Source organism: Canis lupus, chromosome 29 (assembly GCF_048164855.1).
Source record: "Canis lupus baileyi chromosome 29, mCanLup2.hap1, whole genome shotgun sequence".
In the NCBI taxonomy this organism is placed as follows: Eukaryota; Metazoa; Chordata; class Mammalia; order Carnivora; family Canidae; genus Canis; species Canis lupus.
Window position 1 is genome coordinate 24800038 of NC_132866.1, and position 18451 is coordinate 24818488.

At 37.1% G+C, this 18451-nt stretch overlaps 1 protein-coding gene across 3 annotated transcripts in view; it reads left to right on the plus strand.

Annotated features, from left to right (window-relative positions):
* Positions 1-18451, plus strand: part of CFAP43 (cilia and flagella associated protein 43) — a 111538-nt gene that overhangs the window by 56351 nt on the left and 36736 nt on the right. For all 3 annotated transcript variants that reach the window (XM_072805417.1, XM_072805420.1, XM_072805418.1), the window contains 5 exons: positions 814-963; positions 3001-3131; positions 3939-4086; positions 6611-6715; positions 7491-7568. In XM_072805417.1, the coding sequence (XP_072661518.1) occupies positions 814-963; positions 3001-3131; positions 3939-4086; positions 6611-6715; positions 7491-7568 (612 nt within the window). The remainder of the gene's footprint in view (positions 1-813; positions 964-3000; positions 3132-3938; positions 4087-6610; positions 6716-7490; positions 7569-18451) is intronic.

An 18451-nucleotide genomic window follows, 5' to 3' on the forward strand; every position in this document is an offset into this window, starting at 1 on the left:
CCTCTCCCAGGGTAGCCAATGTCAGCAAGGTATGAGACAGAAATTCCAAGAAAGAAGAAATATTTGTGGCAAAGAGAATTCAAGGAAAGCTTCATGAAGGAAGTAATACTTGAACTGGCCTTTGAAAAATAGGTCAGATTTAGATGTGGAGAAATATGTGTACAATCTTAGTGGGGGTAGGGGCAGTTTGCTGAGGTAGAGAAGGGACAGGATTGGTGGAAATAAAAGGGGAGAAGGCATTCCAAACAAAAGTTATGGCATGTGTAGGGACTGGAGGTGGGAGTGCATGAGGGAATACTGACTCATTTAATTGACTTAAGCATAGGGGTATGTGAAAAGAAGTAGTAATAGATAAAGATTGTCAGAGGCATCTATCTGGGTGATTCAGTTGGTTAAGTGTCTGTCATCAGCTTAAGTCATGATCTTGGGGTCCTGGGATGGGGCCCCATGGCAGGTCCCCTGCTCAGTGGGGAGTCTCCTTCTCCCTCTGCCCCTTCCCCCTGCTCCTGTACTCACTCTCTCAAATAAATAGATAAAATCTTTAAAAAAAAAAAAAAAAACAAAGATTGTTAGTGTAGGCTGGGATCTTTAATAGTAGCTAATGTATAAAGACTTCTCTTAGTTGGTTAGAACAAACTTTAGTTTTCAAACAGAGATGAAAATATGGTGCAAATGTGGTTAAAAAATGGTGTATAGGTTTATTTCCATCAGCATATTTGTAGATTTGAATCTGATCGTACAGCACAAGTGCAAACCCTAAGGTATTGCTCCCCTGATCTTTTCTATAATGGGGCCATGTTCTTTGATTGGCAGGAACACAGTGGTATTTGCATTCTTAAGCCACACCAAAAAGTACAAAGCAAACACTATGGACCTGGGATGCTCTCTCTGTCTCCACATGGATTGTGGCTCATAACAATAGCTAAAGGTGGAATTCTGTGTATCCGAGATGTTCGGACTTTGGTAAGCTACCACCACCTCTCCCTCCTGCTTTTTTAATATTGGGATGTATATCTTAATCTCATATAAGGAACAAAAGCCCTCAGGGAAGGAATTGGGCTTCTTTCTTAGGTAAATTAATTCATAACTTACCACTGATGGTAGTAATGACTTTAACATTTTACAAGTGTTTTTATGTACTGAGGTTTGAGTTTCCAAGGAAGGAAACACCAACCAGTAGACTGAGATCTACCAGTAAGAGCATGGGACAGGGATACTGTAGGAAAATTGCAGCCCAGCTCCATCACCACTTAGTTGTGAGGCTCGGAGATTTACTGAGCTTCACTGCGCTACAGACACTCATCTGGAATATTAGGGGGAATCTTCTGTGCTCTCAGCCTGTGGGATTCTGATGAGAGCCAGGGAGAGGGGATATGCAAAACTGCTTTGGAATTAGTGAATTACTGTGCAAATCTAGAGATTATTACTCCTGTCTCCCTGTCCTGGAGCGACTTTGGGCTGGTTGCTACTGCCACCCTCCCACTCCTCTTTATTTCTTCTAGAGATGCTGGAAGAGCATAAAGGAGAGGGTGCGGCCCTTACCAAGTCCTTCCTCCTCAATTGCAGACCTCAACAGCTCCAATACTCTTACTATTTCTGATTTCCATTGAGAAAGTGAAAATAGACTCCCCAGAATGTGGAGGAGCCTTTTCTAGGCTTTGAGACAAGTTGTACTGGTTATCAGTGTACTTTAATGAGGTCAGTAGTTCTTACCCAGGGTTCTATCCACACACCTGAAGCCTTGCAGCTACCTACATGACATACTTCTGCAGGTTCACAGATAAACTGGGCCCTGGTGGGCACATCTGGCTGTCCTTATTCATCTGTATAAGAAAACATATTTGAACTACAGCTGGGCAAAAGTGATACTATTATTATATGGGGGAAATCTTGAATCTTTTAGAGATTATTTTGAAGTTCATAATTTGCAAACTTTGCTACATTGTCTTATTCAAATGATTTATACTGTATGCCGAGCTGATGGTGGCATGATGTGGGAAGACATCAAAGTTCTCCTGGGTGATTCTATGGCAGCACTGTTTGTCAAAGCAACCTAATGACTATCAACAGAGGACTGAATAAATAAATAACAGTATATAAATAATGCATAAATAATGTATATGGAATATTATCCAGGATGAGAAAATATTTATGTCACAATATGGAAAGAACCTCAAAATCTATTTTTAGGGAGGAAAAGCAAGATGCATAATACAGTGTATTATGCTATAATTTATGTCAAAAATTATGTCTGCATAAAAATTTGTTCATATGCATTTTTTAAAAACCTCTGAAAGGATATTAAAGGTATTAATTACACTGATTGGCTTTGGGAGGTAGTTGGGGAATAGAAACAGAAAGGAGATTTCCCTGCATACTCTAATAGTTTTTAAATCTTGAACCATGTGAATGTATTGCCTATTTAAAAAGTTAAACTAAAAAAAATCATGGTTGAGAACCAGTGTGACACAGAAATCCCAGTTTTTAGTTAAATTGTCGCCCTGTGTAACAAATCAGTGATGTGTTTTGTTTGGGTTCTACTTGAACTGGTTTGGCATCCTCCATGTGGGGCATGTTACCTTCCATTCTTCAGAGTTCCTCTTCCCCTCTCTCAACCACTCATCACACACAAATGAAACCTACCTGACCCTTGAAAGCATCTGTATTTGCCATCTCCGCTTGCTTGAGGTCCCTCCCATAACTGCGTAGCCTTCAGCAAGTTGCTTCTGTGTCTGGTTTTCCTATTACAAATTGGTGATTATAATCCCTTTCCTCCTATCCTACACAAATGAGAAAATAAATCAGTATTGGTGAACATGTTTTGTACTAGCAATTTCCAATGCTCTGTATTACTGAGAGGCTACTTCCATGCCAAATAAAATGCTGTTAACAAACAGAAAAAGATTTATCCACAAGCAAAAGTGCATGTGACCCTCTTAGGAAAACTGTCTGCTAGAATTGCATTTGTAATTCTTGCATTCTGTTCTTAAAACTATTGAGGAAACATTTGCTCGAAGTCGGAGTCATTCTCACCAGGGGCACGGGATTCAATCCGTGAGGATTTCAATGGATGGACAAAACATTCTGGTGAATGGGAAAGATGATGGCACCCTTGTTCACCTGAGATGGAGGTATGTACAGTATACACAAAGCAACTTCATGTCTATAGTGTTTTAAAATAAAGATTTTGTTATTATTTATATGTAGCAAGGCCACCATGACAGGAGACAACTGCCATTGAAGATTATTACACTCACAGATCCCGAGAGAAGGACGTTTGCCAAACTATGTGATAGGGCCGTGTGGGAAATCACCTAGGTGGGTAAGGAGGCAGAGGGAAGAAAGGAAATGTGGGCAAAAGCTTTATTTTGGTTTCCATGGGAAGAAGCAGGTAGGTTTAGCATTGGCTAATTTGGATAATGGCCCCCATTGTCTGATACTTGGCCCTGGGGTGATTAGGGTAAAGAAATAGTAGCCCTGAATTGGAGGTGTGGGCTCTGGATCGGTTGGTTTGTATTTGAAAGGAGGCTCCATGGTGAGTGGTTTCCTACCTGTAGCAATTGGCTGGTCTTGGAAGGAGCGGTGCCTCAAGGGTCAGCAAGGCTCCAGTTGTTAGAGCATCAAAATACAAAAAATAACAAGACAGAGTTAGTACATACGAGATGATCAGTCCTCCCTTTCATAACACCTGTTGGAGGAGTACAGGGACAATGTGAGGAGAGGTCCCCTCAGAGAGGTCAAGAGGATTATTATGTCTAGGAGCCCATGAAAGGGCTCTCTTCTAAGAAACAGAGTCTTGATAACTACAGGGCACTGTGGAGAATTGACACCATATTTCTTTGTGTAGAAATAGTTAGGTATCTGGAAATAATGCTACTTAATGTGACTTTTTAAAATTGTGGTTTTGTAGCCTGTTTATTTCTTTTTTATTAATATAGGCGGTTTGGAGGAAACTTAGCCAGTGAAGTTATCGAATATTACGAGAAACTTTTAATTTCTCTGCACAACACCATGGATGAGGAAAATGATTATTTAAGTATACAACAAGGAGAGTCCTTGAATCTGGAATCAAAATCTGAATGCTCAGTTGAGTTCCAACATAGCATTTGTCCTTCTGTCCTCCCTTCCTTCCTTCCTTCTCCTCTTCCCCCCACCTACCACTTCTCCTTTACTAAATCAGATATCAGTTTTCAGTTTGTGGTTTTCTTTTAGCAGATACTTAATCCAGGTATACCGTGGTTTTTGAAAAGAGCATGAGCTACCTCTGTGAGAAAATACTCAGCCTTTCTCAAAGCAATATTCTCAAAGCTAATATTATATCCTAGATCTTATTTAAACCATAATATAAGATCTGGGCTTGCCTGAAAAACAAATCTTACTCCTAATTCTGGTGCTTGATCAAACCAGTCTCTCTCTCCCTTTACATCATATACTTTATTTAGGAAGTGTCTAGCCAGAGAACATTTATTCATTCATTCAATTATTTAACAAATATTTATCAAGTACCTACAAAGTGCCAGGCTGTAGGGGAGATAGTCATGAACAAGACAGAAATATTTTCTGCTTTCAAGGAGCTTACATTCTAATTAGGAGTTGTGGGTGAGCAGGGAGAGATAGATAAGTACTCAAACAAGAAAATATTAGATAGTGACAAGATCCATTTAGTGAATAAAAATGCTAATGTTTGGCTGGAATAATCTCTCCAATGAACAGACATGTAAACTGAGATCTGAACTAAAAGAGGGTGCAATGGTGGGGGCAGAGAGGCAAGAATAGGGCAAAAGGGGAAAGAACAGCATGCTTGAGGCCCCGAGAAGTTTGTGCAGTTGAAGTGAGCAAGGGAAACAATAGGAGATGAGATTGTAGAGGTAGATAAAGGCTTTGTAAACCAGGTGGAGTTTGTTTTTTGTTTTGTTTTGTTTTGAAGATTTTATTTATTCATGAGAGACACAAAGAGAGAGAGGGGCAGAGACACAGGCAGAGGGAGAAGCAGGCTCCATGCAGGGAGCCTGAGGTGGGACTCAATCCTGGGTCTCCAGGATCAGGCCCTAGGCTGAAGGCAGCGCTAAACCGCTGAGCCACCAGAGCTGCCCACAGGTGGAGTTTGGATTTTATGTTACATGTAATGAGAACCTATTAAAGTGTTGTGAGCAGAGGATTTACAAAATCATTTACATATATTATATATGTACAAGATCATTATATATAAATATATATATATAAATATAAATATAAATATATATATATATATATATATATATATATATATATATATATAGTTACTTGCCACTGCCTAGAGAATGGTTCTTGTAGGGAACAAGAATGGAAGCAGGGAGATTAATTAAGAGGATATGGCAGAGGTCTGGGTTACAACAATGGAGGAGAAATATTATGGAGAAGAAGTAATAGATTCCAGGTAGATTTCAGAGTTAAAGTTGACAGTTTGGGACGCCTGGGTGGCTCAGCAGTTGGGTGTCTGCGTTTGGCTCAGTGCATGATCCCACGGTCCCAGAATTGAGTCCCACATCAGGCTCCGTGCATGGAGCCTGTGTCTTTGCCTCTGTGTGTGTGTGTGTGTCTCTCATGAATAAATAAATAAAATCTTTTAAAAAATAAATAAAATTGACAGTTTATCACTGATAGATTGGATATAGGACAGGGAAAGAAAAGACTCTAGGATGACTCCTAGATTTTTTTACTTAAATAACTTTGTAGAAGATGGTACCATGCAGGTTGAGGAGGAAGACTATGGAGAAGGGAGCTGTTATGGGGAGGAAGAAGGTATTCTGAAATCAATTACCCATGCTGAGCTTGAGAAACCTGTTAGACATCCAGGAGAGATACCAGGTAGACTGTTGGACAGATGAACTTGAGTTCTGAGGAGAGGTCAGGATTGAAGATGTTGATTTGAGCGTCAAGGGCACATGCAAGGAATTTAAAGCCATAAAACCAGGTACAGTTATTGTGGAGGAGGGGATGGCAAGAAACAGAGGAGATCAAGACAGAGTAACTTCTAGAGATCCATGAGAAGAGTTCAGGGAAGCAAAGGAGTCTGAGAAGGGGGCAGCTGGTGACGTTCTAGAAGGCTCAGAAGAGTGTGACATCCCAAACTTTCTAGACATTCTCCTGCAAAGGGGAGCATAGAGAGGGGGCAGTCAATAGCTTTCCTAGGACAGCATATACTAGAACATGTTTGGAAAAGATTTGTTGGGAAACATTCAGTAGAAAGGAGAAATGGATGGTGCAGAAAGGCAATGGGATTTTTCATTTTTTTTCCTCAAAAAGGAGGAAAAGATTGAATTCCTAAGTACTATAGCAAGACTGGGCTTGATAGGCAGGAGCATGTAGTCTGTAATGACAGGAAGGAGGCCAAGAGTAATTTGGTAAATGTGTAACTTGTCTGATCATTTCTGCCTTCTCAGAGAAAAGTGTGGCTGATATAAGGACAGACTGGTAGGAATTAAATTAATAAGTTATTACATCTTAGGCAGGCGAAATTTTTGGTATTATTTTAAAAATGCAACAAGTACAAAAAGATCCAAAGCAATGATATGAAGTAGGGTGGGAGGCAAAGAATTTTAATTTTAAGAAATGTCTGTCTTCTTCTAAGATGAGTGAGAATATGAAGTCAAGCATTGATTCATCATCACAAGAGGACTTAGTCCAAGTTGATGGTATAAAGGAGATTCCCTGGATACAACAAAAAAGCCAAGAGGTATTTATAAAACATGGAAGAGGTTTGAAATAATGCTTTGTAAGGTAGTAATAGATTAGTTTCCTTTGAAAACCCACTGGAAAGTTAGAAGATAGAACAAGATCTACTTGGCAGCGCATTACATCATATGAGTATAACTTTGCTGAAAGCAAACACCCTCATCCAGGCCAACCTTTAGATGAAGTTATTAGCTTTAAGAACAGTACTTAAGCTAATATGAGACAGAACAAAAGTGTCTAGGGGAAGCCAAAGTGAGGAATAATCAGATACCTCATTTGAGGCAAATGTTGGGGGATGCCACAAAGTTGATTTAAAGAAAAGGTGTGAGCCAGGAACAGGAAAAAGGACATGGTGGCTTCAGATGTACAGGAAGGTGACAAAGCCAGCAGCTCGTGTCTGGATTTAGCTTGTTAATCTTACTCAAGACCCCAATAAAATAGCAGACTGGTTTCCTTTGTCATCTATTTATTTGTTTGTTTGTTTTCTTCTCTCCGTTGACCTTAAAAATGATATCAGTTGCAAATTGCTTTGACGGTCACTTACATAGTTGCAGTGAACTTTAAGCAAGGGATTGGAGTGGTGTTACTCCATGTACACTTTGTATTATTATTTGTAATTGTAATAAATATTTGTATTGTATCATTAGTCTTTTAAAAAATTGTGTTTCTAGAGAAGTGCTATCTATGTATCTATGTGCCTCTGTATATATCAACGTATTTATCATATAACTGTCATTTCTCTTGCATGTTTAAGTGATATACTTGTTCCATTTCAGGCCATCAAAAATGAAGTTAAACTGTTTTCCAAGAAAAGGAAAGAGATAAAAACGAGAATCAAAGCACTTGCTAAAACTGTTAAGTATTATGATTTCATAAACTTACATGCTAGCCCTCAGTCTAAAATTCCTTTCTAAGCTTTATTTTCTCCAACACAGCATGAGGAGCTGTACTCATTTTTCCCCTCTGCCAGTAAGTTCAGTTTTTTTTACCAGTGCTGTACCATGGTGGAATTTGAACCATACCACACTATATATAAACAATGGTTTTCTTCTCTGTCTTCCTGAAACACTGGGTCTTATTTGTTTTTTTAGTACTTATTTTTATCAAAGTTATATGTTTACACTTTTACAAATTAAATAATGAGTTATATAATTAAGAATAATGTTTTAAAAGCAGCACCTGCCCTGCTTCTCTTCACTAGGATTCCTGTACTCCCAAGGTAAATGTTTCCAGTTCTTTCATTTTTTTTTTTTTTTTTTTTTTATGATAGTCACACACAGAGAGAGAGAGGAAGAGACACAGGCAGAGGGAGAAGCAGGCTCCATGCACCGGGAGCCCGACGTGGGATTCGATCCCGGGTCCCCAGGATCGCACCCTGGGCCAAAGGCAGGCGCTAAACCGCTGCGCCACCCAGGGATCCCTCTTTCAGCTTTTTTGTTTGGATATCTACCTCTATCATTCTAAATCATATTTTTAATACTGTTATTTCTATTTTGACACTAACTGTGGGCTTTCTGGTATAGAAGATGGTATAAGGTTCTTTTACACCCCCATCACTACAACATACACATATATCCATACTCAGTATGCACACTATTATAGTTACATAAATGTTCTTCAAAGCTGAGCCACATGGTATATTACATTTCCATTTTTATAATCATATTTTTCCTGGAATTAATAATTGCCTTTGTTTCAGATTAAGCCTTTTTATGTACCTATTACCTATTCAGACTCTCAAAATGCTAATAACTCTTCTTTATACAAATACCTGAGGAAATCAAGCTGTCAGTGTTTTGTTTGTTTGGCAAATTGGTTGGTTGGTTGGTTGGTTGGTTGGTTGGTTGGTTGGTTGGTTTTATGACCTTTTCCATCTTCCAGGTCCAGTCTAAGCACCCTGCTCCCTAGGTGATGTACCTGGTCCTAGGAACTCCTCTTGTCTATCTTCTTAGGAAATCCTCTCACCTGCCTCTGAGTTAGAGCCCCTCTTTCCAGGGCCCCATGAGTTTTTCTTTGTTTTTTTGATGGACATCTTCTGCTGGCTTCTAAGCAGGACTGTTGTGTCGTCCCATGTTTGAGGACATCATTTAGCTGTGCTTCTGGCATGCCATTTAAATATAATACAGTGTGAATGGTGCCTGGCCCTTAAAGTTGTACAATGCTTTGGCTCTGTTCTTGGGAAAGGGCATGTGGGAGAGACATTTTTGAAACTTTATTTTTCTTAAAATGTCTTTATCCTACTGTCACACTCATTTGATAACTTGCCTAGGTGTTCCTCGATATCCCCTCAGAATTTTGAAGGCTGGATCCATCATCTTCTAGTTCTCAATGTTTGCTTCAGAGAATCCAATACCTTTCTGATTCCCAATTCTTTGTAAGTAACCAGATTCTTGTCTTTATAAACTTACAGGATCCTTTTTTTTTTTTTATCCCAGCTCTTAGGAGACTTCATAATTATACACCTTGATAGGTTTGATGGATGTTCTTGGTTTGCTGGTGCAGATATACTCCCCACACTTTTCCACCTTGTTCTCAAGAGGCTACCCTCTGTGGATATTGTCACCATGCTATCTTGCCTCTAGTTTCTGGTTGCACTTAGCCAGTGAGTGGTATTAGCAGATCAGAGAGCCGGGTCTTTATTCCTCCAGTGGCTTCTTTGTGGTATCATGAGTTGGCAGTAACAGTCAGCCCTTTCCTACAGCTACTGATCTCTTCAGGTTCCAGTAATCACTCCCCACCCTTGTCCATCACACATAGGAGTGGTGATCATTTTCTGTGGATGCTAGCCTCAGATGCTTTATCATGCCTTGCTGGTTTCTGTTACCCTGACAATACTTTTGTAAAAGTCCCTCTCCATAGTTATCCCATTTGTGTGTCATCTATTTTGTACCAGGATCCTACTTTGTTTGCTTGTTTTGTCATCCTCATGTGCCAGACATTGGTAAGCTCTTTCAATAAAAAAAACCTTTGTCTTTCAGTTCTGGGAAATGTCCTCAGATTTTTCTTCGGGAATTTCCTCCTCTTTGTTTTATTTTCTGTATTACTAATTAGGTTGAATATCTCTTTATAACTCTAAAATACCTTGTATTCCCTCTTCTGTTCATATCCTTTGCCTATTTTTCTATCGGGTTGTTGGTCTTTTTCTTTTTGATAGTAGAGTTTTTTATTTTTATTTTAATTTATATTTATGATAATTAGGGCTAGTTAAGCTGTGATAATAACTAAACTCCAAAAATATAGTGGCATAGGGATTGGAAGTTTATTTCAGGTCATTAGGTGCTCTATTCCATGCAGTCATTCAGAGATGCAGGTGGCAGAGGGTCTTCAGCTCCCAGCTTCTGAAGTAAGTTGCCTTGCTTGAGCTCACCACAATCAGCTGGGAGGGGGAAAGAGCACAGAGTATGCAAGGGGAAAATCTGGAGCTATGATCTAGTTATGATCCAAATGTACTGATAGTTTTTTTTTAGAGCTTTTGTTTTGTATGTGTGGCTTTAAAAGGACTTCCAAAGTCTCAACATATTTTTTTTCTAATACTCCCTTATTTCACCTGTAATTTATTTTCATGAATGGTATGAGATATGTATCTAAATTTATTTTTTCAAATAAATAGCCCATTTCGCCAGTCCTTTTTATTGAATATACCATCCTTTCTCTACTGATTTGCAGTGCTTCCTCTGTCAGTTCCTGGATTCTCATGTAGACAGTATTCCTGGACCCTCTATTCTGAAATTGAGTATTGATCCCAAGCTAATTCCAAACTATTTTGATAGCTATAGCTTTATAAAACATTTTTACACCTTGAAAGTAATTCTCCTTTTACTCTTCTTTTCCTTTTTAAAAAATATTTTATTTATTTATTCATGAGAGACACAGAGAGAGGCAGAGACATAAAGAAATAGGCTCCCTGTGGGGAGTCTGATATGGGACTTGATCTCAGGACCCTGGGAGCACAATCTGAGCCAAAGGCAGATGCTCAACCACTGAGCCACCCAGGTGCCCCACTCTTCTTTTGAAAAAAAAAAATTGTTGACCTTTTTATGCACACATATTTTTCTATTTGAATTTTAAAATTGGCTTGTCAAGTTCCATGTAAAACTCTGCTTTGACTTTGATTGAGAATACATTGCTTATCTTGGATTTGGGTAAGAATTTATTTGCTATTTTTGGAGATATCTCCACATATTCTTTATCCACCATCTGTTGATGGACATCTGGGCTCTTTCCATATTTTGGCTAATGTTGCTGCTACAAACATTGAGGTGCATGTGCCCCTTCAGATCATGATTATTGTATCCTTTAGATAAATATCTAGAAGTGAAATTACTGAGTCATAGGGTAGCTCTGTTTTTAACTTTTTGAGGAACCTCCATACTGTTCTCCAGAGTGGCTACACTAGTTTGGATTCCTACCAACAGTGTAAGAGGGTTCCCCTTTTCTCTACATCCTTGCCAACATCTGTTTTTCCTGAGTTAATTTTAGCCATTCTGACTGGTATGAGGTAATATCTCATTGTGGTTTTGATTTGTATTTCCCTGACACTGAGTGATATTGAGCATTTTTTCATGTGTCTGTTAACCATTAGTATGTCATCTTTGGAGAAATGTCTATTCATGTCTTCTGCTCATTTTTTGACATTTGTTTTTTGGGTGTTGAATTTGAAAAGTTCTTTATAGATTTTGGATACTAGCCCTTTATCTGATGAGATGTTTGCAAATATTTTCTCCCATTCTGTAGGTTGCCTTTTAGTTTTATTGATTGTTTCCTTTACTGTGCAAAAGCTTTTATCCTGATGAAGTCCCAATAGTTCATTTTGCTCCCTTGCCTTTGGAGATGTGTCTAGCAAGAAGTTGCCATGCCTGAGGTCAAAGAGGTTACTTCCCATGCTCTCCTCTAGGATTTTGATGGATTCCTGTCTCACATTTAGGTCTTTCATCCATTTTGAGTTTATTTTCGTATATGGTATAAGAAAATAGTCCAGTTTTATTCTTCTACATGTGGCTGTTCAATTTTCCCAACACCATTCATTGAAGAGACTATCTTTTTTCAATTGGATAGCCTTTCCTGGTTTGTCAAAGATTAGTTGACCACAGAGTTGAGCGTCCATTTCTGGGTTTTCTATTCTGTTCCATTGAGTTATGTGTCTGTTTTTGTGCCAGTAACATATTGTCCTGATGATTACAGCTTTGTAATACAGCTTAAAATCCAGAATTGTGATGCCTCCAGCTTTGGTTTTCTTTTTCAACATTACTTTGGCTATTCAAGGTCTTTTATGGTTCCATACAAATTTTAGGATAGTTTGTTCCAGCTCTGTGAAAAATTTTGATAGGAATTGCATCGAATGTGTAGATTGCTTTGGGTAGCATAGACATTTTAACACTATTTGTTCTTCCAATCCATGAACATGGAATATCTTTCCATTTCTTTTTATCTTCCTCAATTTCTTTCATAAGTGCTCTATAGTTTTCAGAGTACAGATCCTTTACCTCTTTGGTCAGGTTTGTTCCTAGATATCTTATAGGTTTGGGTGCAATTGTAAATGGGATCGACTCCTTGATTTCTCTTTCTGCTGCTTCATTTTTAGTGTATGGAAATACAGTTGGCTTCTGTGCATTGATTTTATAGACTGCAACTTTGCTGAATTCCTGTATCAGTTCTAGCAAGTTTTTGGTGGAGTATTTTGGGTTTACTGCAGAGTATCATGTTGTCTGTGAGGAGTGAAAATTTGACTTCTTTGCTGATTTCAATGCTATTTATTTATTTATTTATTTATTTATTTATTGTCTGATTGCTGAGGCTAGGATTTCCAGTACTATGTTGAACAGCAATGGTGAGAGTGGACATCCCTGTTGTGTTCCTGACCTTTGGGGAAAAGCTCTCAGTTTTTCCTTATCAAGGATGATGTTCACTGTGAGTCTTTTGTATATGGCTTTTATGATGTTGAGCTATAATCTCTCTATTCCTTCATGGTGGAGGGTTTTTATCAGGAAAAGATGCTTTAGGGGGTCCCTGGGTGGCTCAGTGGTTTAGTGCCTGCCTTTGGCCCAGGGAGCGATCCTGGAGTCCCGGGATCGAGTCCCGCGTCAGGCTCCTGGCATGGAGCCTGCTTCTCCCTCTGCCTGTGTCTCTACCTCTCTCTCTCTATGTCTATCATGAATAAATAAATAAAATCTTAAAAAAAAAAAGAAAAGAAAAGATGCTGTATATTGTCAAATGATGTTTCTGCATCTATCAATTCTTACCATTTTTAAAATTAACGTGGTATATCACATTGGTTTATTTTCAGATGTTGAACCACTCCTGCAGGAATAAATCCCACTTGGTTTTAGTAAATAATCCTCTTAATGTACTGTTGGACCCTATTAGCTAGTATCTTGGTGAGAATTTTTGTAATCATGTTCATCAAGGATATTGTTCTGTAATTATCTTTTTTAGCGGGGTCTTTGGGGATCAAGGTAATGTTGGCTTCATAGAATGAGTTTGGAAAATTTTCTTCCATTTCTATTTTTTGGAACAGTTTCAGAAGAATAGGTATTAATTCTTCTTTAAATGTTTGTTATAATTCCCCTGAGAAGCCATCCAGCCCTGGACTCTTTGTTTGTTGGGAGATTTTTGATTGCTGATTCAATTTCTTTGCTGATAATGGGTCTGTTCAGGTTTTCTATTTCTTCCTGTTTCAGTTTTGGTAGTTTACGTTTCTAGGAATGTATCCATTTCTTCTAGATTACCTAATTTGTTGGCGTATAATTTCTCATGATATTCTCTTATAATTGTTCATATTTCTTCACTGTTGGTTGTGACCTCTCCTCTTTCATTCATGATTTTATTTATTTGGGTCCTTTCTCTTTTCTTTTTGATAAGTTTGGCTAGGGGTTTATCAATCTTATTACTTAATTCTTTACAAGAACCAGCTCCTAGTTTCATTGATCTGTTCTACTTGTTTTTTTTTTTATTTCTACATCATTTATTTCTGCTCTATTATTTATTATTTCTCTTCTCCTGCTGGATTTAGGCATTATTTGCTATTCTTTTTCCAGCTCCCTTAGGTGTAAGTTTAGATTGTGTATTTGAGACTTTTCTTGCTTCTTGAAAAAGGCTCATATTGCTATATGCTACCCTCTTAGGTCCACCTTTGCCGTATCTGCAGGTTTTGAACTGTCATGTTTTCATTTTCATTTGCTTCCATATATTTTTTAAATTCTTCTTTAATTTCCTGGTTGACCCATTTATTCTTTATAGGACACTCTTTAACTTCCACGTATTTGTGGTCCTTCCAAATTTCTTCTTGTGGCTGACTTCAAATTTCATAGCAGTATGGTCTAAAAACATGCATATAGTATGAAATTAGTCTTTTTGTACCAGTTGAGACTTGATTTATGTGATCTATTCTGGAGAATGTTCCATGTATACTCAAGAAGAATGTATTCTGCTGGTTAGAATCAAATGCTCTGAAGAAATCTGTTAAGCCCATCTGGTCCAGTGTGTCATTCAAAGCCCCTGTTTCCTTGTTGACCTTCTGCATAAATGATCTGTCCATTGCTGTGAGTGAGGTATTAAAGTTCCCTACTATTATTGTATTATCATCAATGAGTTTCTTTAATTTTGTTATTAATTGGTTTATATATTTGGCTGTTCCCAATTTAGGGAAATAAAAATTTACAATTATTAGATCTTGTTGGGTAGACCCCTTTATTATGATATAGTATCCTTCTTCATCTCTTAATACAGTCTTTGGTTTAAAATCTAGTTTGTCTTATATAAGGATGGCTACTCTAGCTTTCTTTTGACTTTGGTCTCTCTCTGCTCAAAGGGTCCCTTTTAATATTTCTTGCAGAACTGTTTTAGTGTTGAAAATTCCTTTAGTCTTTGTTTGTCCTGTAAACTATCTCTCCTTCTATTCTAAATGAAAGCCTTGGTGGATAAAGTATTCTTGGCTGCATAGTTTTCTCATTTAGCATCTTGAATATATCATGCCAGTCCTTTTTGGCCTCCAGGTCTGTGTGGACAGGTCTTCTGTCAGCCTTCTATGTCTACCCTTATAGGTTAAGGACCCTTTGTTCTGAGCTGTTTTCAGTATTTTCTCTTTATCTTTGTAAATTGCAATCTTCACTATAATATATTAAGGTGTTGGCCTATTTTTGTTGACTTTGAGGGGAGTTCTCCGTGTTTCTTGGATTTAATGCCTGTTTCCTCCTTCAGATTAGAGAAATTCTCAGCTATAATTTGTTCAAATAAACCTTCTGCTCCCTTTTCCTGCTCCTCATCTTCTGGGACTCCTATAATATGGATATTATTTCATTTTTTGGAATCGCTGAGTTCCCTAAGTCTACCTTTGTGATCTAATGGTTTTCTTTCCCTCTTCTTTTCAGCTTTATTATTTTCCATAATTTTATCTTCTGTCACTGATTCACTCTTCTCATTCATCATTTTTATGACCTCAACTTGGGACTGCATCTTGTTCATAGCATTTTTAATTTCAGCCTGACTAGATTTTAGTCTTTTATCTCTGCAGTAAGGGATTCTCTGGTGTCTTTTATGCTTTTTTCAAACCCAGCTAGTATCCTTATATTGTTGTTTTAAATTCTAGTTCAGACATTTTACTTATATCTGCATTGATTAAATCTCTGGCCATCATTTCATCCTGTTCTTTCATTTAGAGTGAATTCCTCCATCTTCCATGAGTCGTTTTTCTGACTTGCAGATGTGCAGCTTCCTTCTGCAAGACTTCTATTTTTTTTTTTTTCTTCTGCAAGACTTCTTAATCAATTTCATGGAAGTTTAGAATGATCCTATCTTTATCTACCTATGTTCCAGTGAGGAAGCAGGATTAGAGTTGCCCTATTATTTCACTATTTTACCACTCCCCCTATAATATGAATCTTATATATAATATATATTGTATAAATATATTTATATGTAAATAAATATATATCTTTATTCAATTAAAATTCTTCAGTGAAGTTTTATAGTCTAAAAATGACTTTGTGTAATTTTCTTATTAGGTTTATTTTAGATATTTGATAGGGTTTTTTGCTTTTGTGAATGGAATATTTTTCTATTATATTTTCTAATTGGTCATTAATAGTATATATGAATGTTACTGATTTTATCTTTTTTTTTTTATGATAGTCACACACACACAGAGAGAGAGAGAGAGAAAGAGAGAGAGAGAGAGGCAGGCTCCATGCACCGGGAGCCTGACATGGGATTCGATCCTGGGTCTCCAGGATCGCGCCCTGGGCCAAAGGCAGGCGCTAAACCGCTGCACCACCCAGGGATCCCTGATTTTATCTTTTATATCTGATCACCTTGCTGAATTCTCTTTTTAGTTCTGCTATTTTGTCAGTTGGTTCTTTTTGATTGTCTAGGTAAAGTATCATATCTTCTGAAAAATCATGTGTCTTATCAATTTTTATACTTTCTTTTTCTTGTCTTATGCTAAGGGCTTCTAATATACTAGTAGTCATAAGAGTGGACATGCTTGTCTTCTTCCTGACCTTAACAGGAAAGTTTCTAACTTTTAAGTGTGATATTTGCCTCAGCATCTGTTTGATATTCTTTCACAAGTTGGATTCCTTTCCATCTCTTGTTACCTAAGAGTTTTTATTGTGAAGTTTTCAAATATCCTGTGTTCCTCCAATAGACATTGGTCATTTTACAACAGATTCCATTTGCTAATATTTTATTTAGGATTTATGTATCTTTATCTAGAAGTAAGATTGTTTTCTTGTGGTTTCTTTGTTTAATTATGGTATCAGGGTTATACCAGCCTTAACATATGATTTGAGTAGTTTTCTACTTTTCTTCCCCATGCTTTGGATCAGTATGTATAAAGTGCTAATTCTTCTTTTAATTTGGTTAAAAAACAAACCAAAATATTCACACACACATATGAAACCATCTGTGCCTAATTTCTGTTACAGGAGTTGATTCTTTTCTTTGTTTCAAGTTTATCTACAGTCTTGTCAAGTTTTGTTTCTTTTCAAATAAAAATTTGATAAATTACAGTTTCTTAGAAAATTTTCTATCTCATCTAGGTTTTAAAGTATATAAATTTATATAATATTCTAATTTCAAGTCCTTTCTGATTTTTTAGTTATAGCTCTCTCTTTATTCCTAATTGTATATTTATACCTTTTATCTTTTATCTTGACATACTTTATTTTTTTAATTTTTATTTATTTATGATAGTCACTCAGAGAGAGAGAGAGAGAGGCAGAGACATAGGCAGAGGGAGAAGCAGGCTCCATGCACCGGGAGCCCGACGTGGGACTTGATCCTGGGTCTCCAGGATCGCGCCCTGGGCCAAATGCAGGTGCCAAACCGCTGCACCACCCAGGGATCCCTATCTTGATATACTTTATAACAGTATTTCTATTTTATTAATATAGTACAGTTTTTATTGATGACTCTATTATGATAAGAACATATAATTTTATACCTATACATTTGACCACTTTAGGGTTTTATCAGTTTAGAATTTTATTTGTTCTTCCCTACTTCCTTCAGGTTTATTTGTCCTCATTTTGTTAGTTTTTTGAATTGAAAAGTGGTTTCTTTCATATTGTTTTCCAGTGTATGAAAGGTTGTAAATATACCTCTGAGTACCACTTTCACTATATTGCATTGATTTTGACAAGTAATTTTCTCATCTTTCCTTAGTTGTAAACATTTGTAATTCCATTTTGAACACAACAACCAAAGGGTTTCTTAGAAAAGTGTATGCAGGGATCCCTGGGTGGCTCAGCGGTTTGGCGCCTGCCTTCAGCCCAGGGCACGATTCTGGAGTCCCGGGATCAAGTCCCACGTCGGGCTCCCGGTATGAAGCCTGCTTCTCTCTCCTCCTGTGTCTCTGCCTCTCTCTCTATCATAAATAAATCTTAAAAAGAAAAAAGAAAGTGTATGCATTTTTCTGTTTTCAAATTTCCTTGTATATTATTATAGATTGTTTTGTATATCTTTCTTTTGCTAACTTTGAAATTTATTTCACTGCGGTCAGTAATAAAGCTTGTTGAGATTCTTTGTAGCCTTGTATCCAGTCACTTTTTGCGACTATCTCATGTATGTTTGTAAATAATATTTTATTCTCTGGGGTTGGTTTGTTGTTGTTGTTTTGGTGGGGGGTGGGGGGAGTGGATGAGTAGGGGAAGGTACCATGTTCTTTAATTTCCTACTAGATCAATCTAATTGTGTCAGGTACTTTATATCCATATTTATGTGTTTGCTATTTGAACTGTTGTCTTCTAGGATATGATTAGCAATTTGTCAATTTATCCTTGTCTTTCTATCAGTATTTATGTTAGATGCCAAAATGTACACAACAGATCTCCTCAGTAAATTATTCCTTTATCCTTATGAAATATCTATCTTTATCACTTTCAATGTTCTTAATCTACATTTTGGTTTTTATATTAAGTTTTTTGCTGTTTCTTTTTGTTATATATTTCACGTACTTATATATCTTTCTCCATTCCTTTATTTACAACTTTCTTTTGTCTGCTAATCATTATACAGCTGGATTATTTCTTTGTAAATCCTGTCAAAACTTTTTAACAGGTGAGTTTAGCCATGTTTATTGTGATTATTGATATGTTTAATATTATTCCTGCATTTTATTTTTGGTGTTCTATCTAACATGTTTTCAACTCCTTTCTTTTCCCTCTTTCTGTCTTCTTGGATTGCTCATACATTTATAAATTATTGTTCTTTTTTTTTAAACTATTTTGGGACTCATAATTCT